At 34.8% G+C, this 17,474-nt stretch overlaps 4 protein-coding genes and 1 long non-coding RNA gene across 7 annotated transcripts in view; 2 read left to right on the top strand and 3 right to left on the bottom strand.

The window, feature by feature from the left end:
- Nucleotides 1–4,080, bottom strand: part of LOC104776199 (putative F-box protein At1g20795) — a 5,587-nt gene extending 1,507 nt beyond the window's left edge. Inside the window, exons 1-2 of the mRNA XM_010500217.2 lie at nucleotides 3,915–4,080; nucleotides 3,523–3,590 (exon numbers count right to left, since the gene is read on the bottom strand). Coding sequence (XP_010498519.1) covers nucleotides 3,523–3,546 — 24 coding nt within the window. The 5' untranslated portion in view covers nucleotides 3,547–3,590; nucleotides 3,915–4,080. The remainder of the gene's footprint in view (nucleotides 1–3,522; nucleotides 3,591–3,914) is intronic.
- On the bottom strand, nucleotides 6,144–6,659 carry LOC109130410 (putative F-box protein At1g20800). The gene has a single exon (XM_019239869.1). It carries the CDS (start codon nucleotides 6,657–6,659, stop codon nucleotides 6,144–6,146), a length of 516 nt encoding a protein of 171 aa, XP_019095414.1.
- Nucleotides 7,717–11,348, bottom strand: LOC104776200. Of its 2 annotated transcripts, XR_766111.1 has the most exons (7): nucleotides 11,237–11,348; nucleotides 11,058–11,159; nucleotides 10,820–10,902; nucleotides 10,545–10,720; nucleotides 10,340–10,467; nucleotides 10,119–10,259; nucleotides 7,717–10,039 (listed from the first exon to the last, which is right to left on the bottom strand). It is a non-coding gene; the product is annotated as an uncharacterized LOC104776200 (long non-coding RNA). The 2 variants fall into 2 exon arrangements; XR_766110.1 differs by having other exon boundaries at nucleotides 11,058–11,348.
- Nucleotides 11,736–13,393, top strand: LOC109124620 (peptidyl-prolyl cis-trans isomerase FKBP18, chloroplastic-like). 2 transcript variants are annotated; one of them, XM_010500219.2, is made up of 6 exons: nucleotides 11,736–12,074; nucleotides 12,329–12,399; nucleotides 12,497–12,583; nucleotides 12,677–12,826; nucleotides 12,928–13,016; nucleotides 13,112–13,393. In XM_010500219.2, the coding sequence occupies exons 1-6, from the start codon at nucleotides 11,813–11,815 to the stop codon at nucleotides 13,131–13,133; spliced, it is 681 nt and encodes a 226-aa protein (XP_010498521.1). In that variant the 5' UTR covers nucleotides 11,736–11,812; the 3' UTR covers nucleotides 13,134–13,393. The 2 variants fall into 2 exon arrangements, with proteins under 2 accessions (XP_010498521.1, XP_010498520.1); XM_010500218.2 differs by having other exon boundaries at nucleotides 12,928–12,987.
- LOC104776202 (outer envelope pore protein 21A, chloroplastic) lies at nucleotides 13,625–15,076 on the top strand. Its single transcript, XM_010500220.2, has 5 exons — nucleotides 13,625–13,758; nucleotides 14,163–14,237; nucleotides 14,331–14,483; nucleotides 14,560–14,658; nucleotides 14,749–15,076. Exons 1-5 carry the CDS (start codon nucleotides 13,666–13,668, stop codon nucleotides 14,830–14,832), a joined length of 504 nt encoding a protein of 167 aa, XP_010498522.1. The 5' UTR covers nucleotides 13,625–13,665; the 3' UTR covers nucleotides 14,833–15,076.

Genomic DNA, 17,474 nt, shown 5'->3' on the forward strand with positions numbered 1-17,474 from the left:
AAAAAAAAAAAAAAAAAAAAAAGGTCAAAATGAAATATTATGAAATCCTGAATATTATTTTTGCCTTTTTTAACAAAATGAGTCAATGACTATAAGTTTTCTGAATATACAACGTATCAAGCTCCTCGAAAAAAGGAAATACTATACACAAAACCGGAAACGCCTACGTTCATTCATTAACATTTTCAAACTTTGTTTTTGTCAAACATTTTCAAACTTAAAAGTATACTCAGAATTTATATAAATTCTTGGAATTCAAATAGATTAGATATTGTAATAAAGTTATAAAAAATGGTATCCATATAAAAATTATTGGAAACTAATCAGCTAGTTCCGTGCTTACTAAAAAGTTCAAAAGATCAAAGACTATTTTAAAATTTTCCAAAAAATATGCTTAGATAAGAAGGATCACTAAACATGTACTAATTACCCAAAGATTCAAGTGAAGGTCTTAAAGAAAGAGGAGGAAAGTGTCTCAAGAGGATGCCACAATTCAACTAATTCTGTGTGATGTATTTGTAAGTATATAGAGATTATCCACAGTACAATTTCTATAGATTTTAAAATTAGCAACTTATGTTTCACTAATTGTTTTTTATTCATATGATATAGGGTGACAAGATTGAAACAACGATTACTGAAGACCTGTTCGAAACTTTCGATAATCAGATTGATAAAAATGTTTGGTAAATATTTTCAAGTTTTTTATGTCTGTTACAATGATAAACGTCTTAAGCACACTGATTGTGATTACAAGATCATGTTCACCAATGAGACCATCGTTGAGAATTCAGCAGTGATGTCCAATAATCATATTTTTGATTTCCAAAGGCTTGATAGACTTTTCAAATTTTGAAAGGCTTGATAGACTTTTCGAAGGATATTATGCTGTGAGAAATCTTCCATTAGGTAAGTTTTTTTTTATATATATAATCGTTTTTGTACATTCTTATATTTTATTCACGTTGTGTAATTAATAATCTAATAAAATGATTTGTTTTTTTATCAGACATAATGGGTGAAGTCGTGAATGTTGAACTTCTCATTCATGTACATGATCCAAATGTGGAGGTTCCACATGAGATGATTAGGATCTTACGATTTTCTCTAAGAGATTTGAGGTTTGTTAACATTTTCACTGAATTTGCGAATATACATTTCAAGATGTGCTTAAATTAATTACATACTGAAGGCATGTTTTTGTGTAAACTATAGTGGTCTTCATATACAGTGTGTGGCATATAATGAATTGACCGATTTGTTTACCAACAATTGATTCGCAACCGGATGCTATCATGTTATTGCAGTCCTGCAGTTTTGGCATGTCAAAGACCAAAGTGGAGGTATTTTAATATAACTTTATGATTAATGTTATGGTACATTAGTATTTAAAGGAATATTTTATGGTAAATCAGCCGAATGTTTATAATACAAGTTCTAATGTTATTGTACATTAGTATTTAGAGGTATATTTGATGGTAAACGCCATATGTTTATAAAACTGTTGTAATCTTTTAAGTTTTATATACGTATTGTTTTAGTAGGTGAAAGAATGAAACTGTATTCTACACCATGGGTTTCAAAGATTCATTTTGATCCACCAGTTGCAGAGGTCGAAGATTTGAAGAGGAGGTAATACCTATAATTTCATTATTGATATGTATGAAAGAAAAAAAAAATGAAAGAAAAACTGACTAACGTTGTCCAAAACTATTATGCAGGCTTGAGTACAACCAAGGTTCTGAAGATGGTGGAAGTGATTGAGAGAAGTTTGGTTTTTAACATTCAATAAGACACATTGTGTGTCCTCCTGTTTAAGTTTTAAGATTTGAAGGTTTAAGTTTTTATTTCAAGATTTTAGTTTGCATTTCAAGGTTTGTGTTGTGATATCTTGTGTTTTTGTTGGATTTTAAGCCATGTTTTTGCATAGTTTTGTTGCATAATTTTGTCATTCTAGGTTGTGTTAGGAGCATATGCATTTAGTGTCTCATTTCTCAGGCTCTTGGAGTAATCTCACCACATTTGGAGCATTTGCACTTGTTTTGGTGCAAAGAAGCAAAGAGGAGTGGAATTGGAGAAGTGTGAAGGAATCAGGAAATCACCATCGGCCAAGCTCAATCGACCAAGCCATGACCGCTGGAGCCACGCGACCTCGTCAATCGGTCGAGCCATGACCGATGGAGCTCAAGAGGTGAAATCACCGTTTACACCATCGGCCAAGCTCAATCGGCCAAGCCATGACCGATGGAGCCACGCGGCCTCGTCAATCGGCCGAGCCATGGCCGATGGAGCTCAAGAAGACAAACGGATGACCCAGCGGGAAGCTCAATCGGCCAAAGTATACTCGGCCATCTCAATCGGCCATCCCAATCGGTCTAAGCTTGCCCGGTTCACCTAAACCCACACTTGTTTTAGTTTTAATCCGGGTTTGACCCGGTTTGTTTTGGGTTAACCCGGGTCCTTTTCTGTTTTCCTATAAATACTCTAACCCTATTAAGGGGAGAGGGATCTTTTGTTTATCTCTTGTTTAGCAGCCACTTAGGATTCTTAAGCTTATTTACTCTTGGTTTGTTGAATGATTGAGTACTTCTAAGTTTTTTAATAGCAATTTCTCTTTCAAATCTCTTAATCTATAATCTCTTATTATGATTTCACAAAGATCAAACCCTTTCCTTTGTGTGATCATGATGATGAGTGAGTAGATCATTAGAACTTTGGGCTAGGTAGATTAGGGAGATATATGATTGATCTTTGATGTCTAGAGCCTTATTTATGTGTTTCCTATCTTGTTTAGTGTTAATAATGCTGGAAAGCCTTGATCAAGCTTGAATCTAGACATTAGGATTTCCATTGCCCATAAGGTGTTTGATGAAATTCCTGAACCAAACTATTCAAGAGCTTTGCACTCCTAGCCAATGCAAATTGATGATTAGGGTGCTTAGTGGTATTAAGACTTGTTCTTAATGCATGCAAGCTTTGTGATTGCCTTTGGAAAAAGTTGATTATCACTTGATTAGCATAGGAATCTCTACCATGGAAATGGATTGATTTGCATTAGTGTTCTTAGCCATAGGATTGTTCTTGATTGTTGCATGGACATCTAGGATTGGTTAGCTATCTCCCAAGTCAATTGCCTTGCCCAAGGTTCACTTGTTTAATCTTGATTTAATGTTTGTTGTTAGTTGTGTTCTGTTTCTTTTCTTTAATTTGTTTGCTAGTTAAGATTGTTACAACAAAACCAATTCCTGTTAAAAATAGATTAAGCAACTTTGTGTATTTTTAGTGAGTTGATTAATGCAAATTGTGGATTGATAATTTAATTGACTGAAATATACTACATCATGTTGTAAGAGATATTTCGTTTTATTTGAAATGATTTCTGAATTTAATATTTCTTCTGTTTAAAGTTAATTTACTTTAAGAACATTGACCTAATAAACATGCTTATGAACACAAACAAGAACACAACTAAATTAACCATAAACAATAAGAACAGTGACTCGAATATAGATTACAACTTACGTTTTTGATATCAGTAGGCTGCATATATCCACGCTAGCAGTCAAAGCACCAAACGGAAATATTATTTTCTGCAAATGTATACATGTTTAAAAGGATCATATAATTTGCAACCGAAAGAGACATAGTTGTGAAGCTAGATTTGTTTATATTATGATTATACAATAAGAGAACTACAATTTAATCAAGCTATAGGGATTGAGTTTATAATTTCACAACGGTTCATAATCGTAAAAATTAGGAATCTGACAGATTTCGAATTGAAAATTTTAAACGATAGCTATAGATTGTAGGGACGATTAGTACTGAACAACTTTAAACAAATTTATATTTTATTACATGGGTAAGAATCTAACTAAAGCTAATTACCGATTATGAAAATTCTATAAACTGACCTCTATCTTAAATTCCAACTGGATTCTCTCCTGATCCAGCATCAACGGATTGCTTCGCTTGCATCGATTATGTCTGATTTTTCGGAAAACAAATCAAAGATTTGGAAACTGAAAGACTTTGTTGTTATCGCAGTGAGCAGACGAAGAGATCGAGTTTCATTGTTTTCGGATTCTGCGACTGAAGAAAATATATATATATATAGAAAAAATTTTAGGGTTTTCGACTGTGTGCTGTGGACTGGGCCGTTTACATTGGATCTTAGTCAATACTAATTGTAGTGTATTCTCTAACTTGATAATTTGCTTAATGGATTGTGGATGGGCCATTAAAAGTTATTTGGGATCACAATGAAAACATATAATTATTCACTTTTACATTACATTGCTAATCTATATTATGAAAGATGGACAACTCTTTGCATTTGAGTGACACATCAGCAGTTGAGAGAGTGCCACCTATCTATTCTCATTAAAAGCAAATAGACCTAAACTTAAAGGAATATGAAACATCTTTCATGTCTTTTTTTTTTATATCACAAACAGTTTCAATACTTGCATAAGAAATTTAGAGAGGCTTAGAACATGTCCCAAAAAATAGATGCATCACCAAAAGACAAAAAGGTATCGGGAGTGAATCAAAGCGTCACTTCTTCCTCTTGGCGTAAACCATGAATGCATTAGCATATGGTTTAAGCGTTACAAATTTGTCAAGAATTTGAAAAGTTGCAGTAGTGATAGAGATATTGGTTAATATTGTAAAGAAATTTAAGATATTGGTTAATATTGTAAAGAAATTTATGAAAGTTTGTCCCTAAAGAAATAAATTTTTATATATAAAGAAGATTGAAGTTTTGTTCACTATCAAATGGAGGATATTTGAATAAAACTGTATAATGTTGGTTTAGAAAAATACAGAGAAAAGAGGAAGATAGTTAAATAAATTCATGACTGTTGGTTTCCCTATTTTAATATTTAGAAGTTGTCAAAAAAAACTGAATAAAATTCTTATTAAAAACCAAATTATGGAGTTATATTCAAAAAATTGAAGAGCTGTTATGAAAATAAGATGTCTATCTTAATTATATCTATTAAAGAGTTTAGCCAATCTACAATTCTTGATAAATATAAAATGTTAGTGTTTCATAGTATTTAATTGAGAAGCTAAGTATGAATATATCTAAATACGTAAGTTTTTTTTGAATGAATATAAAATTTTTTTGACCAAAAAACTCTCTGTTACAAAATATGTATCTTTAGATCAAGCTTTCACTTAAAATATTTTCTTTTGAAGTTTTAGACAAGAATTGTAGAATGTTTAAATCTTTCAAGACAAAGTTGTTCATGCATTGCATGTATCTAATAATTCAATTACAGAATGAGAAAACCTATGTAAAGTATTAAAACAATCAACGTCAAATTATATTCTTCAAGATTTTCACAATTATAAAAAACAAAGATAAACTCTACATAAGAAACAAATTAGTAGCAAATTAAATTGTTTTAAAAAACGGTAAACCATAAAGCCCGCGTATAGCCCGGATATTCATCTAGTTTAATTAATAGGGGATGTTCTATTTTGGGTAAAAATTTTAGTTATGATGACAGTAATACTAATTAACCCCTTACACTTAATTAAAGTACACCTAATTCTAATTTATATATAGTCCAACATATGTATTTTATCTCTATGTTTAAAATAAACCAATTAATATTATAATATATTCAAATTACCCTATACAACACTATATTATTTAAAATCTCAAATAATTATAATCATATAACTCAAAAAAAAAATTATTTGCTCACGAGGGTCAGTGCGGGTCATTATCTAGTTAAACATGTATTGGTATACCACACAGAAATAAACATATACAGTATATATAATTTGTCGCTAAATAACTATTGTACAACCTCTTCATTAACCAAAAAATTAGTTAGTTGATCACCTTGATACGAAATTTGTCTAGTTAACTCTTATCTTTTGTTTATTCCCTCCACGTCCGTGAAACTTGAAAGAAGACTCATCCATCATCATATTCATATTCAAACTTGTTAGCTAGCCTTTCCAACTATAGTTACTTTTGGCACTTAAATAAAATTAAAACACACAAAAAAATTAGTACAAAAGACAAAGGAAAACATAACACTTAATATTTAAAAAAAAAAAAAAACAACATAACTCTTAAATCTTAATTAAACTTCTATTACATCAACCAATACGAATTTTGTCTACATGACTCTTCTTCTTTTGTTGATTCTTCTCTTTACGTCTAGGAACTTCGAAGAACGCTCATCCATCATCATCTTCACTTTTGTTTCTTCTTCGATCATCAATCTTTTTCCAACTCTCTTTTCCTTTTTCTTGAATAGACTCTGAGCATATGGTGAGATTCCACTAATCAGGCTCATTATTTTGCTCATAGAGGAGATGTGTTTATCATCATTATCAACATCAACCATCGCCACGTCGACGTCAACGGACAAAGACGGTTTGGACTGATTAATCCCTCGTTTACAATCGTACCACCGTGGAATCCAACCCATAACTCTCCACTTGTTAGCTCTCAAGTGGTACCCATCAACCATTCCCTCGTCGTAACACTTGGTCCTAAATACAGATTTGAAATACGGATCGTCCGATATATGCGTCTTGATAGATCGATCCGTGCATTGCATCATCGCCAGAGATTTTGGATCGAGTTTGCAGAGAATCTCTTCAAGTAGGTGAAAAGGTAAGCTATCCATGGTTGTTGCTTCTGATCACGTTTCAGTGCGTATATATTTGATAGACGTAAGGATACTTGTTTGGCAAAATAATCCCAATTACAAGTTATAGAGAAGGAAATATTTACTAATCGGCTAATGGAAACTATTACTGTTTTCCTTTTCAGTATTGACATATATTGTATGTATATATATATTTTTTTTTGTTACAATACTTTTTTTTTTATGAATATATTAACAACAAACCTAATAGAATGACTGAATGAGTTTAATAGTTTAATATATTAAAATTTTGATATATTAAGGAAATTTTATTTATTTATTAAATACATTAACAAAACAAAATTTCAACCAAATTGGGTTTAATAGTATATTTTATTAATCAAGAAATTTGAATATATAAACAACTTTTACTATTAATTTTATAAAGATAAAAATAAAAAATGTTTAAAGCCTATGGGAAAAAGAAAAATAGTTTATTTTATTTATGAAAGAGTTTGAATCTATATAATAATATAAACAACTTTTAATATTAATTTTGTTCTTTCGCTAGGCTTTAACCTTTTTTTTTCTCTTCAAATATATTATCAAATTTAAATGTGACATGTGGTGATATTTTATGTTTTATTTGACACATGTCATGAAGTAAGCAATTATGAAAATTAAGTTTATATTTTGAGAATTGTGTAGAAAATTAGATACTTAGATTTATCAATATCAAAAACACAAGGCCCTAGAAGAGAAGAGAGTAAACAAACAATGGCGGAGCCGGAAAGTATCAGCTTATTATCTCCGACACTGGATCCGAAATCTCCTTGTTACATCGATCCAGAGTTTACAATGGAAGACAATCTCTCGACGGTTAAACTTGTTAGTTTGTAATTGAGTTTGGTCGTATTATGTTTTATAATTAAAGAATTAATGTGTCTGTATTTAGTGAAGAGGTGTGTATTTGTTATTAGATGTATTGTTTCAAGTTGTCGGTTGTGACAAGTGACGAACGGTTATGACCGTACGACTTATATTTAACTGTGGTGTGTTGTAAAACAAAATTGTAACAAGTTTCATATAAATTAAAGTTTCAGTTTTCGATCTTGTCTTCTACAAAGAGAAGAGACAAAGTCTCTTGCTCTGTTTTCTTTTCTTCTTCCTCTCAATATTCTAACAAAACTCAGCATACCCGTGGACAACTACTTCATATGGAAGTGAAAAGCTCTTGAATCCCTTGGAACCAGGAACAAGATCGGGTTTGTAGACGGCAGCGTCGCGAGACCAGACCCTTCATCGCCGCTCTACGACGCATGGTAACAGTGTGACGAGATGGTAAAGTGTTGGCTACTAAACTCGGTGAACAGAGGCTTACGATTTACTGTGTGTTTCGCTGAGACGGCGCATGGAGCCTGGAATGATCTCCGGCTGAAATTTGCAGCTAGCCCTGAATTAAAGGTCTACGAGATTTGCCGGAGGATCGCAATGATGAGTCAAGACAAAGATTCCCTCGCCGTTTTTTTCAGGAAGCTGAGTCTTGCTTGGGAGGAGCTGTCCGAGTATGATCCCGTGCCGGAATGTGTTTGCGGCCGTTGCCGCTGCGAGATCTCGAAACGGATCAAAGATGGCAGAGATAGGGGGAGGAAGTTTGGGTTTCTGTATAAATAGAACAATGACGTGAGTGTCAAGGAAGCTCTTATCTCTGCCCTGAACGATGATTGGAAGATCCACCAGCTTCGCGGGAATATCACCATGATGACGCAAAAGGGTCGCTCGCTCGGTGTTTATTTCGAGGAAATGAATAGAGCTTGGTTGGAGCTGTCGGAATATGATCACTTGCCGGAGGAGTGTGCGTGCGACGGCTGTGGCTGCGAGGTCGCGAAGCGGGCTGCAGATGCGAGAGAGGAACAGAAGGTTTTCGGGTTTCTGATGGGTTTGGATGACTCGGAACTAAGAAGTGCAAGAATTTTACGAACCATGCTCATGAAACCTCCTCCAACTTTTAGCCAAGCCTATACTGTGTTACTGAACTGGCCCTGAACACATACATGTCTTGTCTCTTTTGTTTGCTTTCTTAGTTTTTTCTTCTTTTTTTTTAATAGAAGCTTTTAATTGATTTGAAGATCTCTCCCTCACTGATGGAGAAATACTAGTTCCCGTTCGTTATTCATTTTGATATGCAAGTATTCATCGATCATTATCTTGCTTTGCCATTTTCTGAGGGGGCAATATATGTTTCAACTCCACCTCTTTTTATGCAAACCAGCTGGTTTAATGATTGGTGATGTGAATTTTGTTTTCTTTTGTCTACACACCTGCTATTAGAAAAAGTTTGGGAAGTTGAGGCATTCCCAAGTCAGAGATTGAGGATTACGTGCATACACACCTAAAGGCTTATCAATTGTATTCACTAACGCTGGTTGTGGTGTTCTTGATATGTTGCAGCCAGGAGCAGCTTTTGGATTGTGCCAAAAAACAGACATGGTTTCAGTGGCTGGGTGCTTCTCAGGGTCAGTTCAGCTCTAAAGATCCTTAGCTATCATTTTCTATTCCCTAGACACCATTGTCGTCTTCTGGTTCTCATTGCTACTGATCGAGCTATGGGAGAAGGGACAACATGGACCTTTGCTGCAGAATATCCTATATAACTAAATCCTATCCCTCTTGCTTTTTCGATGCCTTTACAAAGACGAAAGAGGCGAAGAAGAATGAAGAAAGCTGAGAAATCCCGGACACGACTTTCACTTAGAATGTATAAACATGTGGTTGTCTTCCTGAGCCCTCTATGTTCTCGCCAGTAATCGAAATCATAGGTTAGAGTGCAAAGTGACGATAACATTACAAAGCTAGTGTTCTGGAGATTGAAGACAGCTTTAAACTGTGGATGATTTTAGTATTTTGTTGCGTAACTAAAGAGAATTGCAGGTTTAGTTTCTAGAATATACAACTGAATCCCAAAGTTTACAATTGACCAGGAAGAACCTATGCAAAAATCAAAAGCAAAAGGTTTGGGCACTAAAGTCTAAAACTGTCTATACATGTGCCAGAACAGATATCATCAGGATTGATACGTTAGAGCATCATTACTATTACTAGCTACGGGTGCAAAGAAAGAAAGAAAAAGAAAAAAAAAAAAAATCTAAGCCTGAGACAATGTACATCATTACCTAGATAGGTTTTACTCAAGATTCAGGATTGTCTGCTAATACCCCGAATCGATTCCTTAGCACCAACGTCGAGGTTGAGTTTGCTATTGAAGGAGAGGCGGATGCTATAGGCATAAGCGTAGGCGTATTCAGTTCTCATATAAGAGACTCCAAAACACGTCTTACGTCTGAGATGTGATCCAAGCAATCATCGATTAAGTTCTTTAGTCTTGGATTCGTCTCACTTGGAAGCTCAGGCCTTGCTCCCTGATCAACACATGACCACAAATTAGTCAATTATTTCACACAATCAGGCTTTATATGTAAGGATCGAGAAAAGCCTTACCCCCAGAACACTTAAGGCTGTATGTTTAGTAGTTCTGTTATCCAAAGTCTCATATGGAAGCTTAGCCATTAAGATAACACAGAGAACAATTCCGAAACTGTAGACATCGGATCTGTCACCAAATTCTCTTCTATTCATTGCCTGTACAATTAATACAATGAGTGTTAGAGCCATATAAGATGTTGGATAAAAGATACAATATAAACAACCATAAAACTTACTTCTGGTGCTGTAAATTTGGTCCACCTTCTGATTTTAGGAGTATTCATCTCAGCTAATTGAAAAGCATGAAAGAGAGCTTCCCAGCCCAAGCCATGTACAGACTAGTAGGCAGGTCAACTTTTAAAACCTACAAACAAAGCGAAGACACATTATTAAGGATATGATAAGAAACAAGAGTATAAAAGAGTAGTGTTTCACACTTACATTGTCTATATCCATAAGGATATTTCAAGTGTTGATGTCGTTATGTATGATCAACTGGCCATGGAGGTACTCAATACCTTTAGAAATTTGAAGTGCTATCTTCAACCTCTGAGACAGAGTCAAGTTTTCATGATTTCTTTGGAGATAATCAAACAAATTGCCACCAGGGATATATTCTGCACTCAGAGACGATTAAAAAAAAATTGAAAATCAGGCATTAATAAAGACAATCAGATGAAAGGTTATATATGTCTGAGTTAAAAACTTGCTTTGACCTGTAACTATTCCTAAGGTGCCTTCTGAGACATTGCGTGTGTTGGCACCAAGAAACCGTACCAAATGTGGATGCCTAAGTCCACTGAAAAAATGAACAAGTAGTGAGATGCGCCATCTGTAACTACTCTTATAGTGATTACAAGTTATAGTAATTCTCATCGGTCTTATAGTAACTCTCATTGTCAAATATAATAACTATCACATCCACAAACACTTAAGTCAGATGAGTTTTTTTACCTAAGAATTTCCATTCCCCTCCAAAATTCGGTGGGCTCAAAAGATCTGTCTACTTGCAGTTCCTTGGGGACGATTTCTTTACCTTGGTATGTCCCTCGGTAACTGAAAAGATAATAAAAAAAACAGATATATCAGAATCGATACATGTATCAGACAGAACTGAGTAAAAAATGAATCACTTAAAAGACTCGCAGATGGGCATGTTCAGGAGAGATTATCTCTCTAATAGCAAGAAGCTCCAGATCAATGTCATCGTCATATTTTGGCTCCTATATTGTGTAGGTTATTCAGCTTAAATATGAAAACAAGTTGAAACACCAAGACAAAAGAAGATGTCATTACCTTAGTTATAGGCTGGCTAGTGCATGCACCTTTAAGCATTCTCGATATATCGTCAACGATGTTCACTCAGAATCTACACAATTCACACCAAAGATTCAAGAAAGCGCGAAATTGTTTGACCAGTGATGAGATTTTTTTTGTTTGATTGTTGACTCTATGAGGAAGCCTAAAGAAGTATTTATAGCCTAGGGTTACTTCCGTCATTAAATAGCAAAAGGTTGCAAAGGGGTAATGAGGTCATTTTACATCAAAGTGAGTTACATCGAAACGGTTGCGTTTTGGCGAATGCATCGTCTTCGTTTCACACTATCAAGCGTTGGGGGTAAAAAGGTCATTGAGCAAAATTAAGATATGGATATGGTGGTGCTCCGAGCTGGGTTTTTGTGAACAGAGAGCTCTATGCTTCTTCATCAATGGCTTCCATTAGTAGTAGCTTACACAGATGGGTATCTAACCCTCGTCTTCCTCGAACCAATTCGATCTCGGAAGCAAATCAAACTCGACCCATTAATCAAATCGTCTCCTTTTCCGTTCCCATCTCCAGAAGAGACGCGAGTATTATACTTCTGGGCTCGCTTCCATTGACGAGCTTCTTCATTCTACCACCAAGCTCTTCAGAAGCTAGAGAGAGACGGAGCAGAAAAGTTATCCCTCTCGAGGAATACTCCACTAGCCGTTAAGTCCCTCGCTCTCTTCTTAGCTATCGGTTCGTATTCCGCTCATATTTGTTCACAATTTAGGGTTTAGAATTCTTCCTTTTTCGATTCTCGAATCCGCTTAAGTTGAGAAATTAGGGTTCTTTGGTTTTGCCTATGAAGACTCTCTTGCTGAATTGGGGGAAACAGGATGACTTGTATGAGGAGTGTCTAGAGATTGTAAACATATATATACTGAAGCTTGTTGTTTTTTGTTATGCTCTGTTGTTGCAGCTGAAGGGCTGAAATACTTTGACATTGAGGAAGGCAAAGGTCCAGTAGCTACACAAGGATCAACTGCTCTGGTCTCTCTCTCTTATGATTCACATTGTAATCTCTCTACATCGAAATTGAGTATTCACCTTTACATTGTGTAATGCACCCTTCTTTTCCACATTTTAGGTGCATTTCGATTGCCGTTACAGAAGCATCACTGCGATTTCTACAAGAGAATCCAAGCTTTTGGCTGGAAATCGTAGTATTGCTCAGGTTACCTTTTTGTTTTAAACTTTCTGAAAATTTTGCAGAGTTTTCTAGTATTCTTCTCCTTGATGATGGTAGCTCGCTTTCTCCTGGAAACAGCCTTATGAGTTTAAGGTCGGGTCTACGCCAGGAAAGGAAAGGAAACGTGAGTTCGTTGACAATCCAAACGGGTTGTTCTCTGCACAAGCTTCACCAAAGCCTCCTCCAGCAATGTATTACATAACCGAAGGAATGAAAGTCGGAGGCAAGGTTGAAAAAACATTGCTGCATTTTCGCTTTCTACTTCTTTTCAAACATGTAGTTACTTTGCAATGTAAGTAGTTCTTGACCTCTTCTTTTGTTCCCTGCAGAGAACAGTGATTGTTCCTCCTGAAGCTGGTTATGGTCAGAGAGGAATGAACGAGATACCGGTGAGAACCTACTACAAATTGTATATGAGGAAAGCTCCGTCTTTTGCAGTAAAAAAAAAAAAACTGATTAGTAATATGTTTTCGGGTTTAAATAGAAAAATAAAGACATGTATGTTGTTTGCAGCCTGGAGCTACATTTGAGTTAAACATAGAGCTGCTTCAAGTGACGCCTCCACAAGAGAAGTGAACGCAGATTAGACAAGTTTGAAGCTTCAAGCATTGAATAGTCCCACCAACATTTGTCTAAAGATAACAATGGAGAGAAAAAAAGAGAAAGATGTAAAGTTTTTGGAGTATTTTGGTGTCTGGTTATACCACCAAACTCTCTGGTACAGTAAATAACCGGTATATTTGTTGGTCTACAATTTGATACACGTAATTGTTAAAACCTGCTTGTTGTGAGACTTCGAATGTGGGTTGGTGTGGACATAGAAACCAAACCAAACCAAAAATTTCAAATGGTTTGAAATCACAGAACTGATGAAAAAACAAAAAAAAAAGCCAAATCGAATGTCTAAACCATAAATAATTTGGTTTTGCGTTTGACAAGATTTTATTAACCGAACCGAAATCAATAATAAACCGATGTGGTTGTGGCTTGGGTGGGTAAGTTGATAAAAAATTTCCGGTAGTTATATTCTTCCCGAGAAAATCAACTGAGACAAAAAAAAAAAAAAAATGGAGACTTCTCTGAGATATGCAACCAATTCCAGGTCTCTGAAGATTCATGCCAAGGAAAGGTTTCCGGTGAACTCCAAAACTCGCCTGCAGGTGAGTTTCTCTTCAAATTTGTGGCTGTTATGTAAGGATTTTAGAGGCTATTCTTTACAAAAAAAAACTAGTTCGCTTTGCTCTGTAACGCTCTCTTCAATTTGATTGGGGATATCTTCTTCTTTTGATTTACTTCCCAGATGTGAGTATTATTAAATGCCGCCCAAAAGCTTCTTACTTGAGATTTTATAGGTTATGATTTTGAGGGTTTATGTTCTTGCCTCTTAGAAATTACAGTTAGTGATGACTGATGAGATAGGCTTTAGAGTCTTTAGCAGTATATATAGCTGTTTAGGTTGAAAGATGAATCGATAGCTTTTTTGGGAAGATTATACTAATGGAGAGATATTGAGCAAAGACTATGTTCTTACTTTCTTGTGTTGGTTTGTACTTTTTGTGATTAGCTTCATGGAGAGCTAGATACAGGAGCTGGAGTGCCAAGTTACTTCTGTGCAATGATTAGACACTTTTTCCCTCAGGTTTTTATCTCAAATTTGTGTTCTTTTTTTCCCTTCCTTGAGCTCTTTTGAACCTTTTACAAACAACCATTCACGAATGATTGCCTTATATAGGCTTCAACAAGCCTTGGAGTTGGTTTGCATTATGATAAACGGGAAAAGCTTCGGTGTCTTGTACGTGGGAAAAAAAAGTTTCCTGTGATAACTGATGAGCTTGTAACCTTTAATATCAAAGGAAGATGTGATTTTGACCAGGACTTTGTTCAGGTTTGCCTCTTTCTTGTTTCATCAGTTATGTTTGTTTCTTATATAGTTAACAATGGACTGAGATTTTACGTGACAGAGGAACGCTAAAGGAGCTGCTGAATTTGACTGGAACATATGGAAGTTTCAGAAAGATCAGGATTTACGCCTCAGAATTGGCTACGAGATGTTTGAGAAGGTATGCTTGAGCTCACCGTTTAACAAAAGAGAAACAATAGCTCTCACTGGATCATTGAACACTAACTGTTTGGCTTTCCCTCTGTTACAGATCCCTTATATGCAGATTAGAGAAAACAATTGGACTTTCAACACGAATTTGAAAGGAAAATGGAATGTGAGGTTTGATCTGTGATGAGTACTCATGAACAGAAACACCGAATAGTAAGATCACATTTTTCATATTTGTAACATTTTGAGAATTGTTTTACGGATAGAAAAAAAAACTCACTTTAGCTCAACCAACTGAGAGCAAATTCAGAGATCATACTCTTGCTATTGTCATCTAGGCTCATATAGCTATTTCTATGTCTAATAGAATCCGTATCTAACTAGGTTTGACTAAATGTGTGGTCTTAAAACCCACTAATTGTATGTTCCTTAGAGTTCTCCTTTTACTTTGTGATACTGTTATAGTTAACCGGTATATACATACCAAACCAATCTCGAGCAAACCAAACCAAATAATCTTTCTCTTGTCTGTGCCAACTACGATGCACTTCGTATTCCAAAATTTCTAAACATGTGTAATGAAATTCACAACCAAACGTCAGAAATCCGGTCATCTCAGGTGGGTATAGTCTGGTTTGCTTTCACGGTTTTGGTTGACTTTGAGATCGTGATGCTTCTAATATGAGCCTTGAACATCACCATCAGTATCAAATTGACATAAAATGAGTCCCACACACACACACATGTGAAGAAGATCTTGTTCTATAAAGATTTGCTTCTGGTGGTCATGAATCAAAAACGATCTTTCGTAACACCCCACAATGACCAAGAAGAATCAAACCATTAGTTTTCAAAGTCAACAGTAAATCAAATAAACAGTGACAAAATTCACATAATACTATTGGTTAGTACTTAGTAGTTGGCGGTTTTAACTAAACACCACGTGATAATCTTTTTTTTTTGGTGAGACAGAGGGAGATGAGCCTCCCATAAAAAAACTAAAAAAAACAATTACATCAGGATTTGTCTCGGAAACATGGTCCCAAGTTCATCTTCTCTCAGAATCAAAGCTAAATCAGGAGGAACAGATTCCAAAAAATGAAAACCCGGAGTTAAAGAGAAAGCATGATCCGCCAACCCTTTTGTTAGCCAATTTGTCTCTCGATAAACATGTAACACTCTGACTGATCAGTCATTTTTGAGAAAGTCATGGCACAGGCGTACAGAAAAGATAGGGATGTGAATCACTTTTATCTCTGACACCACGTGATAATCTATGCATATTAATTAAGCCCCAAACAACGGTTTAGTAGAGGCGGTTTTAAATTCCAACATACTAGGGTCTATACTATCTTGTTTTATAGACTATAATTATTTAAATGTTTAGATAAATTTCATTAACTAACAAAAATTAATTCCACTATTATTGTGAAATACTCGAAGGCCATCTTGAAAAGTTAGACAACACTGGGAATTGCTAGAGTCATTGTCATAGACTGCGGATGTGGCTTAGAGCAATTTGGTGCCCACAATTGACTGAATTTGGTCAATTTCAATGCATTTTCCTCGAGACTGTTTTCAAAACTTTCAATAAACTAATTAGTGGAGGAACGAAGTTTCCTCCTCGCTCTGACTATTTTTATATGCTAGTCATTCGAGATGATTATAGACTTACCCATAACCATAATCATTTAGTTGTTTGAAAAAAGGTTTTGTAAAGTGACATGTTTAGATGTGATCTTCGTATTAACTATCCCATATTTAACGAGAAAATAATAGAGCATGTGCGGAGAAGAAGGAGTGGGCGGTGCGAAATCAGAAAGTGGAGAGTGCACTCAGAAGAGAAAGAGTCAACCTAGAAAATTAACACTTATTTTTAATTTCTCCGAGTTACTATATTTGGAAACTCCTGATTCACACGTTTCTCCTCCTTTACTTCTCTTTGGGAAGGTTAACTATAAACCTGTCACTAGTATTAGTTTTTGTATAACCCCTTAACTCCTTAAGCGTAGTCATTAGTAACTGTAACAGGTTATCAAATACCATCTGTTCTATAAAGTGTCGTTTTAAAGTCTAGTTTTGTGTTGTTATTTCTATGTAAAGATTTTAAAGTAAATTTCAAATTTCTATCTACTAGTTTGGCTTATCAGTTCATTAGAAAACAAAACTTGGATATTGTATTCACAATATATAGTAAAAATTGACATATATGTTTACTATAATATTTTTTTAAGCGACACATATAAATTATATTGATCGATGGACTCAATGTTTGTTAATTAGTGTCACGTTTAAGGTGTTTCCATTACTTCTCTCCTTCCTCCACTTTAAAAAATGTTCTAAATTAAACAATTCAGAAAGAAAAAAAAAATGAAATGAAATATATATGAATGAAGAATGATATCTCTAAACTAGCTAAAAAGCCTTTATGATAAATATTGACAAGTGTATCTCCACTTTCTTCACCAATTCGTTGAGTCTCTTACACCTGTTATTGAAGTTAGCTATGTATCATCATCGAACAGAAAGGTTTTAAGACCATTGACAAGAGAGTAGTAACGTATACACGAGGACGACCATATATTCGGCCGATTCTGGTTACTGTTCTCCACATAGTTGATATATCTAGAACATATAATTCAAGTATTCAACTCTAGTAATACTAAACTTGGAACAACTACGATACATATATACTAATTATCTTTACCGAAATAAGAACTAGAAACATGTCATTAATAGACCTTGTATATTTGTACGTATATATATAGACCTCGTACTTATACAAGACGACACGATCTATATTGTATATCTGTCTATTTGAATGCG

The sequence above is a fragment of the Camelina sativa genome, chromosome 3 (genome assembly GCF_000633955.1).
Source record: "Camelina sativa cultivar DH55 chromosome 3, Cs, whole genome shotgun sequence".
Taxonomy (NCBI): domain Eukaryota; kingdom Viridiplantae; phylum Streptophyta; class Magnoliopsida; order Brassicales; family Brassicaceae; genus Camelina; species Camelina sativa.